At 38.3% G+C, this 18,487-nt stretch overlaps 1 protein-coding gene across 1 annotated transcript in view; it reads right to left on the reverse strand.

Moving 5' to 3' along the window:
• Positions 1–900: 900 nt before the first annotated feature.
• LOC128603298 (peripheral-type benzodiazepine receptor-associated protein 1) overlaps positions 901–18,487 on the reverse strand; it is a 118,152-nt gene continuing 100,565 nt past the window's right edge. The window contains exons 27-34 of the mRNA XM_053617608.1: positions 16,307–16,446; positions 14,783–14,951; positions 13,514–13,582; positions 11,622–11,675; positions 10,612–10,718; positions 7,188–7,259; positions 5,695–5,814; positions 901–5,021 (exon numbers count right to left, since the gene is read on the reverse strand). Of these exons, the coding sequence (XP_053473583.1) occupies positions 4,740–5,021; positions 5,695–5,814; positions 7,188–7,259; positions 10,612–10,718; positions 11,622–11,675; positions 13,514–13,582; positions 14,783–14,951; positions 16,307–16,446 (1,013 nt within the window). The 3' untranslated portion in view covers positions 901–4,739. The remainder of the gene's footprint in view (positions 5,022–5,694; positions 5,815–7,187; positions 7,260–10,611; positions 10,719–11,621; positions 11,676–13,513; positions 13,583–14,782; positions 14,952–16,306; positions 16,447–18,487) is intronic.

The following is an 18,487-nucleotide window of genomic DNA, read 5'->3' on the forward strand; positions in this document are numbered from 1 at the left end:
TAGTATTATATGTAATATTCTGTGTGATATTTATGTAGTATGGCTGGAAAACCTTATGTAACGCAAAACGCCAGCCACTTCCTGTTATCTCATAATGCAGAAAATTATAACATTTTTATTTATGTACCATCGCAATATGTCTCTCCATAATGTAAAAAAAAAAAAAAGTGTATACTTACATCTATGTTGTAAGATCTCAACGTATCCTGTAAAAAAAAAATAGTTAACTTTCAATATGTTATGTTGGTTTGCTAGAAACAGCTTACTCACTCCGATAAAGATGGCCGCCATGCTCGAGTTAGCATAGCGTGGAGTAAAAGAAAGAAGTAACAGGTTACTCTTCAAAAATTGTAACCAGTCTTTAATTTAGAGAACAGTTAATTAAAAATAAAGTTTTCAACGTTTAACAAGATGTTGTTGGTTTCAGTTAGCGAATCTGTTCGTAGGTTGAAAAGAACTTTATGTGGAACTTTGCAAACAATTAAGTTTTGACTAATTATTTTTTGTTTGTTTGTTTGTTTGTTGCTGTCTTAAATAGAGGTCTGAAAATTCTGTGAATAAACATACAAGTACTGAGACATGACCAAAAAGTCAAAACTGTTTGCAAATATTTTTTTATATATGACGTCAAGACGTCACATTAATTCAAGAGTAACAGTTTGGGTGTGGTTTACGCAGACAGCTGTAAAAGAGCTGGAAGACTGTTTGTGTGTATGTGCCTGTGTATGTTAAGGGGGAGGGGAGCCTTAACCACTAACTCTACAGGTGCAACTGATGAACGGAGGACCTGGAGACGGCTGCGCTTGGGAAGTACAGTGCAGTCATCCATAAAGTAGAAAGCACTACTAAACCCCTCGCCACAGTGTAGTGTTTCCTACTTTATGGATGAGTGTACTGTTGGCTACTGGGAGAACGTTCTCACACTTTAACGACTCAACATGGTGGACAGAGAAAAAGAGGAACTGGCTTTGTTTCATAAGACTGTGCATAGCTCACTGTGTAAATTTTAGGCCACATGAGCTGCTGCATATGAAGAAACAAAGCCAAGCTAGTTGTTGCTAACATGTCTGATTTGTTCTGGACATAACGTTTAAGTGTGCAACATTGTTGTATCTGATTTCACTTTTCCTTTTCATTAATAAAACTGAAAAAAAAAAACACTCTTTGTTGTCTGTTGTATTTTTAGCTTTGTCTACATGCATACACTATGTTTTTACAGAAAGTATCATTGAACTAAAAACCTTTCCATATTTTTCCACGCACAAAATCACCACAAAACATAAGATTTTTCTGTAAAAATAGATTTTATTTCTGTAAAAAGGTCAGCCTAAATGACAATTTCCTCCTTCAATGCGCAATAGTGATCTTACTAGTCATCACGCCAAAACCTGCTTCAACATGCAAAATAAAGAGGAAAAAAAAAAAGAAAAAGAAAATTGTGGAAAAAGAAAATTGTGAAAAAAGAACTATTTACAAGTTTCAAAAATTGATTACAAAACCTCAGATTTACAAAACAGGTTCCTGTTCTCCGTGTGACACTTGCAGAAATTCTGAGAGACTGACGTGAGAATAAAGCTTCTCGTACTGTTTGAAAATACCGTACGTCAAAATCACAAAGTGCAAACCGTTGACCTGAACACTGTACATCATCACTGTACACACACCAAAGTATCAGCTGATATCTTCCAGCTTGGCCTCCACTGTAGCCAGTTTTTTAAAAAAACATCCTACAAATACATTGTAGAAGTAAAGAAATGCAAGGTAATATTATAAATACTTAAATATCGATAAATAAGGCCGTGTCTGGGTGCGACACCTTCATGCATGCAGTCAGTAGAAGTACAGTAAAAGTAAACATCGTAGTAAGACTAAACAAGGTCTTGTAAGGCTAGTAAGTTACTGTGGTCTAGCTGTGGGTGCAGATTAGCAGAGAGTAGCTTAGCGCTAGCGAAAGCACTGGGATCAATGTGGTGCAAGCCTGCGAACTACAGTAGCTGGTTGAAAAGCAAGTTTTAGGACTATAGTACAGCTTAGGGATCATTGCTTGCCTAGAGTTACCTACAGGCTACGGAGAGAGAAATAGTTTGACTGTACAGTACAGTGCCTCCATCAGGGCTGCTGTTTTTAAATATTTTAAGATTAACACAGTCAGCATTTAATTAAAATATATCTACTGGTTCAGCACAGAACCAAAGTGAACTTGAGCAGAATCCTAGACCTGGACTTCTGGTCTATAGAGTATCTGGTGCTTGGACCCCGCTCTCTCATCAGCTCCCTACTGCCATAGTAACACAAAGAGCACCAAAAGGTTTGGCAAGAGTGTGTGATGTTCTGGTTTGGAACAGCCACCGTGTTCACCTGATACACCGCCAGTTAAGCCAGTTTTACACTGCGAGATTTCAGCATCTTTTTAATATTACACTGTATGTCATGCTGTATGAGCTGATCCAACAGAAACCTTGGCTGAAATCTATAACAGACTGTATAATAGCATGCTCTCTGTGTCAGATTATATCATGATTACTGAGAACTACTGTGTCCTGTTTAGGTTATTAATCAGCACAACCTGGGCTCGTACAGAAAATCATTGTATAAACAGGAACAAGCCCTCGTTATAACAGTAGTGATGTTATGAGTAAATGAATACATTCTTCAACGTGAACTTGAGGTCATAAGGATTTTTGCCTGTCTGTTAGAGCTGCAACTCACTGTACGAGGGCCTAGACGTGTAACTTTAGATTAATTAATGTGAGCAAGTCAGGATTTTTGTTTATATTTCGTCATATTTTGCCGCTACCGTATTCGTAGCTGTCTGTCCTGTGTTGTTTAGATGAACATTACAGAACAGGTCACACGTTGAGATTTTAATTTAAAAAAAAATTCTGACAGTTGCTGTCTTTGGTTGCAGTGGTACTGAATTGATCCCATTATCCATTCGAAGTCCACCATTTTTAAGTCACGACTGAAGAATTCTTGTATGTGTGTGATATTATAGCCTGCGACAGCAAAAACTGGCCAAAAATCGTACAATGAAAACCCTTCATGACAGATGAACATCATACTTATGCTTTACACATAGTTAGTCCTCAAAGCAGAGCTAAATAACTACAGCATATCGGACAGGAGTCACTCTGTATACCGTGAATGTGTTTTCATACTAATTTTCAGCCCACACATGCACGAATGATGAATTTCCCTCTTTTACGCACACACACACAAGCCTTTTGGTGCTACTTGAGTCCCATGAGCGAGGCAAAGACAGACCAGAGGAAACCTCCAGAAGTTTGTCCTTATACACTGAAGGAACGTACTTGTTTAGTACACACAGCAGCTGAACAAATTCTACTCTTTCCCCACTGTAATGTGAATCTTTCGAGAGAAATTGTGACAGAAATATTACATAATGCACACCTGCATACAACAGGATTTAACCTTATTGCCATATAATACACGAACAGCAATGAGACAACCTTAAAGGCTGAAAGCACAAACAAAACAAAAAAACCCACATCCACCTCATCTAATCTAAACTGATCTGATGTTTTCACCATGACAACATGACGATTCAACTCGGGGAGCAAAAAAGGATCGTTTTAAGTCACTACCTGTAGTCTTATAGTGCATTCATTGGCGTCACAGTAATTACGAGATGACCGCTCTATTCTAGACTTCTATTCTGAGCTGCTTATCTCTTCAGACTCGGAAGATGACACGGGCGAGCTTTTTACGTCTTTCTGATAACGATTTATCATGTGGTCAATATCAGAAAATGATATGGGACTGTGTGATAGACAATGAGTATAAACCTGTCTAAGTATGAAGGGTTGCTGCTTAGACACGAGAAAAGTAGCATGTCTCGTTCGTTCCATGTTTTTGGTTTAATGATTATGCAATTTGAGGCATTGTTATCTAGAGGCGCAAAATACAGGGAGAAGTCAATGCAAATCCGTTCATTTTGTACCTGCAATGCGATTTACTAAACCTGAATGTCAGTTCAGGGACACGGTTTGTTTGCGCAAATTAATACACATGAAGGGCATGTGTTAAATTTGTGGAAGCCTGTTTTGAGCTTTTTTTTTTTTTTTTTTTTTTTTAAATCTCACTGGTTTGTGTTAGCTGACATTAAACTTGAACTCTCCGCACATACTAGAAACATTTAGTGCACGCATTTAGCGCACACAAAACGTATACTGTTTCCTCTCTGTACTTTGATGTAATTCACACAATTATACTGTGTAAATCACTGACTACTTGTACACATTAATTTGCTACACATCTAAATTAGTGCATCTTAGTAAACCAGGGCTGTAAAGTTAAATCCTGACGTTATATTACAACTATTTTAACTTTAAAACAAAGCCAGCATTGTTGGTTCGGTGTTTGTTTAGAATTTGACATCACCCACTGGTGAGTCATAGCTTTCAGAATATTCTGTGTATTTACTAGTTTGATAAAGATGTGATTTTTTTTTTGTTTTGTTTTTTTACAAGTCAGAAGTTGTACTGTGAAGCTAAGGAAGAAGAACACACCTTTATCATGGTGGCAAAAGGAGACAAAACAAACCAGAGAATTAAAAAAAAAAAAAAAAAAAAAAAAAGCAAGCACCAATCGGTCACAGAGTGTGACGTCTGTGTCCTACCCTAAATCTACCCATGAAATCACAAATACATGCAGACGAATTAACATCAACATGGAGAAAGTGCAATCAGCGAATTAGTCAATGTAACAGTCTTTAGCTTTTATTCCTTCTTGCTGGAGCCCAGCTTCTTGAAGAGCTTCTTCCCTTTAGAGAAGAAACCTTTTTTCTTTTTGCCAGGTGGAGAGGTGTTGGTGACAGCATGGTCCCCTGGGGGATGGAGGACAGGAAGAGGATGGCCTGATAATGGAGAAGGACCCGGGTGGTGCTCAGGCTGCTGGTTTGGAAGGAGCGATTCAGGTTGAGAATTGGGTTCAGTCTGGGGCTCGTCTGGAGGACTTGACTTTAGGGGCTCCGTCTGGTCTACAGACGCAGCGTGACTCACCTTTTAGGCAAAAAGACGGATGTGTCATTAGAAGAGGGATTTTCATTCATTCACACATTTCCGATGGCTGAAATGATTAGAAGACAAAGCCGCTGGACTTGTGGAATAAAGATGTTTTTAACACTCATTTCAGTACACAAAGATGAAGGTGATTTTGTAGCTCAGGTCACTCCCACTCAAATGGAATTGAGGTCAAGGAGAAAGAATGCATGTTAAACAAGTTACTGGGGTCATGGTCTTGGGGCTTTAAGTGGGGAAGGAGCACAAGCGTAATGTGTGGGAGAATTGTGGGTAAAAGGGAAACCAAAGACGGGGTCAGTATGAGACTTACTGCTTACTGTTTAAAGTGCACACCCCGCCTGGGCCTCTGCACGCCAACATGCAAGAATAAACACACACAAAACAGAAAAACAACTAAGCCATGCACATGCACATATATGGACAGGCAGAACAGACAAGATGTGATGTGTACACCAAGAAAAGAATAACTGTTAAGATGGTATAGAATGGAGAACAGCATGCTGTTGTGTAGTTTCCTGTGCTGTGAGGTTGTGTAGAAAAAAAACAACATAGTTATCACGTAATGCTGTGTGATTTGCGCGCAGTCACATGCACATCATGGCAACAAACTGTTTTGGCACGCATACACACAAACACACACACACACTCCTACCTGTGAGTCTCTCCGGCTGCTGGCTAGAGTGTGCTCGGGTTCTGCTGAGTCATCCCCGCTCTCGGGAAAAGCCTGAAGGAAGTTGGAAGGTACCAGCCCTTTCTGTCCATTTAAATCCCCCTAAAGTGGCAAGAATAACACATCAGAAAACTTTAGAAAGTCCCATCAGAAAGTTCAGAAAGTCAACCTTACAGGTCTTAAAGGGACCTGCACCCCTGAACATTCTAGATATAAATAAGAATAACAAAATAAATGTTTTTTAATTGCCCAAGAATTGACCATGTGTTTTTATGAATATGAATGAAATGAATATGATTTATGAATTTATTTATTATATAATGTGGGCAATTTCAATACACCTACCTCAGCTTACTCTTGCACAGCATTCTATTGCACAAAACAGCTGGACATGTCTGTACTTTATAACAATTATAGTCAGACTGTTGCTGCCAACCATTTTTATATTTTAATAATTAAAAATAAATCCCCTTTTCCGACTCTATGTAAATTCTATTTTATGCCATAAAAAATGAAGTCATAAAAAACATTTCACTATATGGCTTGCTGTGTATGGTTGTGTGTGTGACAAATTCAATTTGAATTTGTATATGCATGATTATGCAAAATAGAAGCATCCTCATTTTCCCTTGACATCCTAAACAGCTGGTTAGTTAACATCCTAAACAGCTGGTTAGTTAGCTAAGTAAACTAGCTCACAGTTGCAACTTAATGAGTCTTTATTGGTCACATATACATTACAGTACAGTGAAATTCTTTTCTTCGCATGCCCCAGCATGTCAGGAAGTTGGGGTCAGAGCACAGGGTCAGCCATGATGCAGCACCCCTGGAGCAGAGAGGGTTAAGGGTGTTGCTCAAGGGCCCAAAAGTGACAGCTTGGCAGTGCTGGGGCTTGAACCCCCGACCTTCCGATCAGTAACCCAGAGCCTTAACCGTTAAGTCACCATTGCCCCCAACTTCTATCTTCTATCTAAGTCTTGATTTGCAATGTTATATTCTCAGCCGTTTATTTATCAGTAGTCAAACCTGGTAAAATAAATACCCAACAATGGCCATTGGCTAGCTTGACAGCTGAGCATACAATTTTTGTGGCTAACCATTATCAGGTACCACGTCATCCACTAAAATCAGACATGATCATCATTACACAGCCGTGGAACTCATCATTAACCCAGTTCATATGAAACTCTCTCTAAACCAGTGTTATGCATTAATACTGATACAGAACTCTCTGTGGTAAATGTGATGGTAAGGTAACAAATCTGACTCGTACACCCACCTATATCATCTGAATCAGTAATCCAAGAATTCTCACCCTTAAAAAAAGTACAGGTTTGAGCTCAGTTCTACTTTAATACAGAAGAAAAAAAAGAGTGGACACCAATGTAACCTTTTAGATCACAGTTGTCACTCAGTCCTAAAGGCTTCATGAATCACAGATATTAGCTTCCTCCACTCTAAAGTTGACTACTCACGTAAAAGAAGCCATCGTCATCCATGTCTCCAAACACATAGATGATGTCTCCAGCGTTAAAAGTCAGCTCAGCCTGTAGAAGGCAAGAAAAGGAGCATTTACGTGACTCTGTGTGCTAACAGCGCAATGGGACGCATTTATATAACTGGACACGAACAAATTCTTTTGTAATTTGGTATTTATGAAAATCCTGTTAGTTCATTCTAAACAGGACTTTTCACACTGCGCGTAACCTCGGGTTATCGTCACTTTTAACTCCGGGTAGAGGAATGTTTTACACTTGTAATTTAGAAGTGGGGTCAGCATCGCTTTTTACCTGGGGTTATGAAACCCTGCTCCGTAGCAGGGTTCGCACCGGCAAATGTGTACAGCGTGAAACGATGCAGTGTTCGAATGTTACGGCTGAATGCGTCGCAACAGACACCCAATCTGAAGTTGAACAGCGTGTGCCTCATATCGCATGCAAATAAGAACATCAACCCAGGAATGTTTTTTTAGGAATGTAGTGTGAAACATCAGATTACGAATACCCAGGATTCACTGTTAACCTCGGGTAAAGTATGAGCAGTATGAAACATGAAACAAGATAACCCAGGATTCTGTTTACCCGGGGTTTAGACTGACTCGGGCTTAACTATTTAATTTGTGAAAAGCCCTAATTACTGTCAATTTAAGTGTTTGGAGGCTCACTAATGTAAACTTTGGCTGATCTGTTTACATAGGTTATTCATTTCAATTCTAAATACTGCATTTAGGAGGGAAGTGATATTTACAGATTGGTATGGAGCTGGTGTTTAAATCAGTTCTGCTTGCCATGGCGTCTTCTTTCAACGCTGTGCAACACTTTAGATCCAGCACTAATTTGACTGACAAAACGTGGATATGTACAGGAATGGCATAAGATCATGTTGTCTGTGCTTGAATTTCTTGATACGGGTATGTTCCAAAGAGAGAGAAGTGACCGATCTGGCATGTCTCATCCAACAGTGAGCTGTACACCGATCAGCCATAACATTAAAACCGTGGAAAGATGACGTTAATAACACTGATTACATCGTTACAATGGCACCTGTCAAAGGGTGGGACATATTAAGCAGCAAGTGAAAAGTCCATTCTCAAAGTTGATGTGTTGGAAGAAGGTGTAAGGATGTGAACGACTTTGACAAGTGCCAAATTGTGACGGCTAGACGATCGAGCATCTGTGGGATGTGTTGGACAAACAAGTCCGATCCATAGAGGTCCCATCTCGCAACTTACAGGACTTAAAGGATCTGCTGCTAACGTCTTGGTGTCAGATACCACAGCACACCTTCGGAGGTCTTGTGGAGTCCATGCCTCGACGGGTCAGAGATGTTTCGGCAGCACAATGAGGACCTACACAATATTATGTAGGTGGTTTTAATGTTATGGCCGATCAGTGTGTATTCCCTACTGTGCTGCGTGCCATCATGAGGCTACTTCTCCAATACATCAGGTTTCCTTATGTCACATGCTATCCTGTTTTGCAACACGGTACTGCGGAGGGCGCATTGGTGCGTGAGAGCATGTCGGTGTGAATGACTTCTCGGTCACAAAAACACTTAAAACAATTCAACACAGCAGTTTCCCTGTGTGACGTGCTTGGTGTGGATGTGACTAAAAATAACTTCCCCTTCTGCCTCTGAGAAATTCCTTTTTTTTTACTTGTATTTTCCCACCTGTTTGGTGATTTGTGCTTTCAGCTCTCTGTGAGCCGTGTCTTTTATGGAAATTTTGTGGGCATCACTAAATGCAAAAACAGCTGAAGTTCAAACACATTATGCACTTTATGGGATATTGGTATTTATCAACATACGCACATGTGTAGGACGAAAAACATCAAAACTTTTATAAATTAGGCAGGAATTTTAGCTCACTGTAGCCTATGAAACATTTACACATGACTAACTAAAAGATGGATAAATGAGATCCTATGCAAGTAAAGATTGAGTGTGAATATGGTGTAATGGTGTGTTCAAGTCGTGTTGGAACGATCGTATTTAGGAGTTGAATGCACACGAATGCCACTACAAAGTCGTAATTACGAGTTTTCCCAGTTGGGAGCGTGTCAGTAAGAATCAATGGATGCAATGTCTGTAGTTGAAGGTCAGTTTATTAAAATGGAATATTTACTCGTCTCAGAAGCTGATTTCAGTTAGTATATGTTTGGTATATGCGGTAAGTTATCCTCAGGCTTTTTTATTTACAATAAAACAAGCTAATTGGCTGTACAAAATACGATAGCATTATACAGTTGTGCTCATAAATTTACATACCCATCGCAGGATCTGCAAAATGTTAATAATAAAAAAAATAATAATAATAAGAGGAATCATTAAAATTGCATTTTGTTTTTTATTTAGTTCTGCCATGAATAAGATATTTCACATAACAGATGTTTACATATAGTCCATATGACATAACTGTAATAACTGAATTTACACAAATGAACCAGTTCAAAAGTTTACATACGCTTGATTCTTAACACTGTGTGTTGTTACCTGGATGATCAATGACTGTTTTTATGTTTTGTGAGAGTTGTTCATGAGTCCCTTGTTTGTTCTGAGCAGTTAAACTGCCCACTGTTCTTCAGAAAAATCCTCCAGTTCCTGCACATTCTTCCCTTTTCCAGCATCTTCTGCATATTTGACCCCTTTCCAACAGCTATATGATGTCTTTTCACACTGAGGACAACTGAGGGACTCGTACACGACTATTACAAAAGGTGCAAACATTCACTGATGCTCAAGAAGGTAACACGGTACTTTAAGACTCAGGGGGGTGTAAACTTTTGAACAGGATGTGTAAATTGTTATTATTTTGTTTAAAGATCTTATTTTTTTCATTTAGTACTGAGCTTCAGAAACTACATATGATATTTACATACTTCCCAGAAGAGAAAATAATAACATGTAAACATCTGTTTGTGTAAATTCAGTTATTATTGTGTCTTTTGGACTATATGTAAACATCTGTTATGTGAAATAGCTTATTCATTGCTGGACTAAATAAAAAAAACTAAATGCAATTTTAATGATTCCTCTTATTATTATAATAATTATTATTTTTAAATTTTTAACATTTTGCAGATTCTGCAAGGGGTATGTAAATTTTTGAGCACAACTCTACAATGACGATATAATATGTAACGATAAAGTTTACAGTGGCTTCATAAATTGATTAAAAACATAAAAAAGCAAAACACAGCTCATTCGCATTCTTTGTTCTCAATTTTCTAGAAGTAGAGTTTAAAAAAACCTTGCTGTAGAATTTTTGTAGGTAATTAAGAGAAGGTACAACGGCATCTCAGACCAAAGCGACTTGAACACACCTGACGTCGTAATTACGACTTCCCAACTCGTAAATATGAACTTCCACAGAAGGACTTGATTGCACAGTAAAGTTACCTCTATGTCAGCATTAGGGGAGCTTTCTCTTGGGTCGTAATCAAAGATGGCCACCATCCTGCGAGGCACAGGGTTTCCCATGGCAATGGTTGAGTGTCGTGCATTATCTGTTAATCAAAAAGCAGTAACGTAGCCAGGTATCAATACATGCCATACTGTTTCATACATGATAAACAGGTACTGGCAGCACACGGATGGAAAACAAGCCTACAGGATGGAAAACAAATTGTATAAATGAATACATGCCGTATACAGAATTTTACATGAAAGTGACGACCACTGTGATAGACAGACACGTGGCGGAAAACATTCAAGTTATAAAAACAGAAGACAAACGTTCTCAGTTCCAGCTCCAGTGATCGCATGGCAACTTTTTCACAAGCTGATAGTGGTAAAGGAGAAAGCAGCAATATATTATTCAATTTTAAAAAAATCATGGGAAAAAGCACAAGACATCGAATCATGCCTAAATGTTTACACTTAAATCCAGATTCTATGAATACGCAAATCAGAACTGCCCCCATCATACAGACCTCTTGGCAAACCAGTGTTGACGGGCTGAATTTGCATACTGAGATTTTATTGGCTCTTATATTTTATGAAGTAATAGCACTCATTTGTGAACACAAAAAGATAAAAACGTAGCAAAACAACATTGCACACTTTCCTCAGAACTGGAACTGAGAACTGTTGTTTTAAAATGATAAATTCATGACTGGAAGATGATTAAAATAATATGGTATGATAGCATGCTAATTCCTCTTCACTCAATGCATCTGCGTACCATGCAACGCTTATGTCAGTAACGTTGAAGCAGAAAGAAGACCAGACAATAAAATCTAAAGATAAACAACATGCACGTACAGTATAAAGACACATATGAAGATCATGCAGTTAGAGCGCTTCACAAATGCTAAAAAAGTCTGATTAATATTCACTCCCATCTCTCTCTGCTGCTGAGAAAAGACAAAAAAAAACCTTGGAAACAGACTGAGAGGGAGACTGCACACCTTGGTTGGAGGACTCAGTGTTAGAACTGTCCTCCAAAACTCCTGTAGATTCCACTGAGGAAGAGGAAGAAATATGGAGCGTTAGAGTTCATCTGCTTGAGCCTTTATTAGCTTAACTCAAGAAAAGTGTGGGTTAGGACACAGGGTGAACAAATCCACCTTAAACGGAAATAAAATGGATAAAAATGATTAGTAAAGTACCAGGAGTGCACACGCACGCACACACACACACACACACACACACACACACACACACACACACACACACACACACACACAATGATACATGCAGCACTGGAACGGAGAGATGAGAGAGTTTGTAAACGATTGTGGTTATGAAATGTGATAACAGTTCTGTATAAAATATCATTCTTAAACCTTTTCCTAGCTTAGAATATGCAGCATTATTGGCACCCTTCATGAAAACAAGACAACCTGAACGGATCAAACACGGTTTCAAAATTTTTGCCAATTATTGCCAGTAATTTTGGCGGGATCATGGATTTCAAGCTGATCAACAGTATTAGATTTTTCCTGTTGGATGATGGATGGATGACAAACTTTATATTTATAGCCCAAGAAAATATGAAATGGTCAGACGTAATTGTCTTGAAACTGAGAGCAACTTAAAAAAATAATAATAATGATTTAAAAAATAATCATAATAATAATAAATAAATAAATACAATGTTTGCATTTCTTTGCAATATTTTTCTCAATCATATTCCCATATAATCATTATTTTAATAAAGGTTCTTATGAGAATGATTTTGTTTATGGAAACACAAGTACAGCTGTGTTTCTTTTTCCAGCTGTTTGAATGCAACGTTTGAATCATGTATAAAGATTATTTATTACAATCATTTTGCCCATTTTGATCAAGGATGCTAATAATGCTTCATCGGTTTCATCTGACCTGACAGAAACTGGCCCTATAATCTATCCAGAATTATACCGCAGAACTGCTGAATTCTCGATCCTGATTGGTCACAAGGTGTTGACTAATTCTCAGGCAGGTCTGATATTAGTTCTGGCTACAAGGCAATCTCCTAGCTTATATTAATGTGATTGTTTTGGGGTAAGAACTAATGCACAGGGACATCTATCGTGGATGCGCCACTTTAATTAAAAAAAAAAAAAGGATTCTGACTGTTGTTTTCTGGGACGATATGTTTATTTCGAATTTGGAAGGAGTCTCCAGTGTCAGAACTTTCTAACAGTCAAAGGTAAAGTTGTAACTTGAAGTTTTGCAATATGGGGAATTCTTCAGGATCGAGGACTGTCTGGTTTCTCAGTTACATGACAATCTGCTTTTTTGTCTAATTATCTTCAGGAGAGAGGAAAAAAGAGAAGCTGGTGAGGAAACAACTATTTCTATCTGCTGTAACATAAGAGATAACTGGAACTAACTTGTTTCACAAACGTTCCACAGCATTAAATGTAACTATAAATGAATAAAAAGTATGACATCATTCTTAATAAATAAAAATTTGTAATTGTTGACAAATTGCTGTGGTGTAAGAGGAATAAAACACTCCGGGACATATTGTTATAAAATAATAATCAACTTCTAGATGGTAACAGTAACTCTGTTTTATATCGGGTTGCATCCCGCAACCGTGTTTGATTATCTTCCTATAACTGCACACCTTGTTGTGTTTTATTCCTTACTTAAGACTGTATGCAGTGTGTCATTATTTGTGAAAACATCTAAGTTATATCTCTAAGGATTTTCCCTTTGGTTAGAGTTAGAATTCAGGCATTGCAGATTAATTCTGCTTCTTTACAAAAGGAGATGTCTGAAGGACAAAATAAAATAAATAAATAAAAATCAAGTGAGATGGTCAGAAGAAGATGGAGAGGGGGGACAGCGAAGAGTCGCAGAGACACACCTTTCTTGGAGCGTCTAGGTTTGGGTGGTGGAGCCGGACGGTGCGGAAGCTGAGCGAGTGAGCGTGCGCCTTTATGGAGGTCGAACAGGAGAATGCGGTTTGAAAATGAACCCAGACAACAAGCAGACAGAAAACGAGAATGAAGCTTGATATAAAGCAGGAAAAACAACAACAACAACAACAACAACAACAACAACAACAGTTGCGTGATGACATTGACCAAACAGAACTGCATCAGGAGTAGAGCCAGCCAGGGAGGCTACTGTGAGCTGGAAAGAGTTAACCCATTGCTACCAGAGAGCATTCTGGGAAATGGGAAATCTCAGCTGCTGTAGATTTAGCATGGCTCCTTTTCCGGGTCACGGCTGAAACTCTACCATGATGACCGAGCAGCAACATCAATAACAACACCACCAAAAACACTGAAGCGTTTTTTTGGCACTTCTTTGCGCTATTGTGAGTGAGAAGCACAAATGTGATCATGAATGTTTCAGAAAGAAAAGCACACGCAGCAACATATAATACCAAAGCCATGACAAGGTGCATAAATAGACCTTAAACATCAGACATTCACACTTCCTGGGGTGTTATTTTTGGAGACCCAGATGATTGGCTTTCAGAAATCTGGATGTCTTAATTCATCTTATATGATGAGGTGCCACAGGCATACAAAATCCAGGCATTTTTTTTAAAAGTAAAGTCAGTAGTACTAAATAAATACATATAGTTTTTTATTTTAAAGGCCATACAATAAATTCAAATACAAATTGGAAATGTCCCTCTACCTACACACTCTGCCCCTTCCTCTAGAAACTGCAAGAATTTGCAGATTATAACTTAACAGGCCCTTATATTTTTGGTTCCTTGTTAAATGTTCAAAGTCTTTCAGTTTGACAAATGAAGTCAAATGAAGGTCCCTGTACACATGTAATAATAAACTAATAATAAACTTTTTTTAAATGATAGAATTTAGAAAGTCATACTGACAATCGATATGAAAAATCTCTTCTGAAGAATAGAATAAATAAATCTCTTCCTAAGAACAAAATCAGCTGAAATCTATTTCCTGTAGTTCTACATGACTGATCTACAAGATGTTCTAATTCCTATCACGGTGTACAAACAACAAGATCAAGCAACAAATCTGCCAACTTGTAGATTACTGATAAACCATCATGGCTCCCGAACTGCATCAATATTGATTGACTGAGAAAATGTAGCAGGTGCTGACGTGTTGAGAATTCAAGAATAACTGACAGGAAAACGTACCCATCTTCTCTATAGAAGTCTCAGTGGACAGGAAGCCCTGCTGTAGCAGCTGATCTCTGGTCTCCTCATCGTCCACCTGAATCTCAGAGACCATGTTACAGGGCACATAACCGTGACGGCCACCTGACTCGCCCCGGTAAAACCCATCTGCGTCCTTATCACCGTAGACCTACCCAGAGGAGCAAGAACAGTAAAAAGGGGAGAAAAAAAACAAACAACAACAACAACAAAAATGTTATATAAAAAGTCTCAAATAATCTTTTCTATAAGTGATCTACTGAGAGTTGGCAACTTAAAAAAAAAGGTTATGTGTATTCAGAAATGAGTTATGCACCTGCTTAAGTCAATGCATTCTCTTGTAAAAAAACAAACAAACAAAAAAACAAAAAACGTATCTGTGATATGAAGGAGCTCACCAAACACTCATCTGCTACTATCACAGCTCACTTTAAGTGTAAAATTCAGCCCTTGAAATTAGCGGTCTCTTCCGATGTTCTCTGTATGACAAAAATCCTTTTTGTGGACTATAAAGGGACTTTTAATTATTAATTAATGAATAGTGTTATATTAAAATTTTGTATTTACAGCCCAAAACATGAAAATCAGTGTGATATATAGCTACATAAAACTGTCAGACAGTGGTGCTGGACTTTGAATCATGAATAAATGAGACACGCCTCTGTTTTTTGGCAAACTCCGCCCACTCTGCATAACTCTCACGTATCCGTCAGAACAGCTATAGTTATGTCTGAGGTCTGAATACCGATTTTGAAACTTTGGTATTAAACCCTCACTCCGTGCTTAACTCAACTCTGAATGCAACCCTAAGAGAAAGCTGAAGCTAGACCGGCCTCATGATACTCGGATGTAACTTTAGATGTACGCTAGTGAGGTTATGTGAGGTTATGCATTAAACTTCCTAGCACGAACAGTGTACAAGTCAGTCCCTCCAGGATTTCGCAATTTTTGCAATCGCAGAATTTTATGCAAAATCAAGCAAACCCCGCAATTTTTCAAAATTACCGCAGATTTCATCCAAGACACGTCATGTGACGTCATCACAATGCGCATCCAGCCAAAGCCCTCTTTGATTCACCTTCTTCGATCATTTACCAACAAACATCGCTGGGAAAGACCATGCAAAACAATTTCAAGCAATTGTAATTTTGCCAATTCAAGTAGTTTTCCGCAAAAAAGCACAAAAAAACAAAGAAAAATCAAACATTTTTGGCTTCAACAATCAAAAAAACTAAACAAAGTCCTATATGGACTGAAAAGTGTAATGACAGTAGGTAAACAACACAATTACCTCAGATGTGTTGGGAAATTACTTTAAAGAGTCCCTGTGTGAGTAAAACTGCACTGTAATTGCAACACCACTGACTGCAAACTGACTGAACATCTATGGAAAAAGAGTGAGCCACTTTGAAAGTAGCAGCAGAAGGGTGCAAAAGAAACAACAAATCCTTGTGGGTCAGTTCCTGAAGATACAACAAGGCTGGAGTTTTCCAGAACATTCTGTACCTTAATGATCTGTCCCTCCCTGAAGGGAAGCTCCTCCTCTGCTGCATCGCGATTGGGTGACATTGTTGAAGGATCGTATGGGAAGAGGGCAACGAAAATCCGTACTTCACTGTCACCGATTGGCCTTGGCTCGGCAACATCTGTACACACACACACACACACACACACACACACACACACACACACACACAAACTCTGAGTTAGACACGCCGCCTGTATCCATGTGCTGAAATTGTGTATATGCCAAGATTGTCAATTTCACACTCAAGCTCCTAATGGTGCAGTCAAAGGGTTAAATGAGACAATCACAGTAAAACCCACTGAGCCTTCATGAACCGCTTGTGGAACGTGCACTTATGATCCTTACAAATGAACACGCACACGCCCCCTTTCCTCTGAGGTCAATCCATTAACAGCGTTTGACTCAGTACTGATGACCAAAGCTTTTGGTGGGAGGGATCATATGTGCAGTAGGTCAACATGTCATCAGGATATAGGTCTCTATAACAGTGATTCATTGATGGAAAGGGATAAGAAGCTGAAACAGGAACTCTTAACTGTCCTACCATGGTTATTGTAAAAAGGGCAGTGGTAGCTCAGTTGTTAAGATGTTGGACTTCTAATTGGATGGTTGTGAGTTCAAATCCCACTACCTCCAAGCTGCCACTGCTGGGCCCTACAGCGTGGCCCTTAACCCTCAGCTGCTCAATTGTATAAATGCGATGAATGTAAATCGCACTGGATAAGGGGGTCTACCAAATGCTGCAAATGTAATGTACTCTACAATGATCATAACTTTTTCATTCAAAATATCCCAAAAACAAATTCAAACAACTTCAAAAGTTAATATTTGCTGCAATCGGTTAATCACTGAGTTTGAACACTAGCTAGTTGGTCACACTGGTGCATCCAATACATCATACTATATACACAGACTGAGGAATCCTCTCCAAATGAATCAACAATTACACCAGTATGAACAGGAGGCTATGTGGTCTTGGACATCATTTTCAACCTTTTTTACTTCATAAGGTTCATCTGTTTCCTTCTTGACATTTAACCAGCACTGCGTTTCCAAATCTAAATTTCTTTATTCATCTAGATCATTCCATGGCAACAGTTCCCATGGCAGCATCAAAATGAGACGAGGGTGTCCCAAAAGTGTCAATACATTATCAGGGGAAATGAACCCTTTTTAGCAAAGTGTCTTACAGAATTTTTCATACTTAGTTTACATTATATACATATTTATTCAGATAGACTTTAAGAACGCCTTTGACAAAAGAAGAACGTACTGAAAGCGTGCTCATGGCTGCATCGGGAAGCTGTCGCAAGGTTGCGTTGGACTTTAACAGGAAACATGGTGAGCGCGTTACACACGACACTGTTACCAAACTTATCAACAAATTCAAAAAGACTGGAAGTGTTGCGGACCGACCGAGAAGCGGACATCCCCGAACGTCCACTGACGAAGACATGACCGACGTGGAGCCGGCTTACATAGTCCCCTACAGTATGTATGCAGACTTTTGTGACACTCTCTATACATGTTCGGTAATGTCTGTTACTATTCTTAGCACAAACACCTAAAACATATTATTATTTAAAAAAAATTTTTTTTTTTTTTTTTAATTTTTATGTGATTCATTTACGTATGATTCATTTACATGCGATTCATTTTCATGTGATTCATATTCAAGTGATACATTTTCATGTGATTCATTTACGTATGATTCATTTACATGTGATTCATTTACTAACTATTAACATACCACATAACATAACATAACTATTTACATAACACATATTATTATTATTTTAGGATTCATAAGAAATCATTTTTCATATGAAACCCAAATGGAGCCATGCAAATGATATTACAGTAACAATCATGTTAAGCGTGAACTATAATTAGTGGATTAAAATGCTGAATAATTATCAAATGATCTAAACTTCTCGAAATAATCTCATGATATATAGATCACAACAATTATCTAAACCCTTGACTAGTGGTGTGCAAACCTAAGAGTAAATAGCATCTGCTAAAATGATCGGCTGTTTGCACTTAATACAAACAATATTTTTTGTCATTATCCTGTTATTATGCGTTATTAGCAGTAAGTGTATCTTCTTGCAGAATATTTTGTCTTTTATATGTACAGTACGGTGCAAAGGTTTTAG

The sequence above is a fragment of the Ictalurus furcatus genome, chromosome 28 (genome assembly GCF_023375685.1).
Source record: "Ictalurus furcatus strain D&B chromosome 28, Billie_1.0, whole genome shotgun sequence".
Classification (NCBI taxonomy): domain Eukaryota; kingdom Metazoa; phylum Chordata; class Actinopteri; order Siluriformes; family Ictaluridae; genus Ictalurus; species Ictalurus furcatus.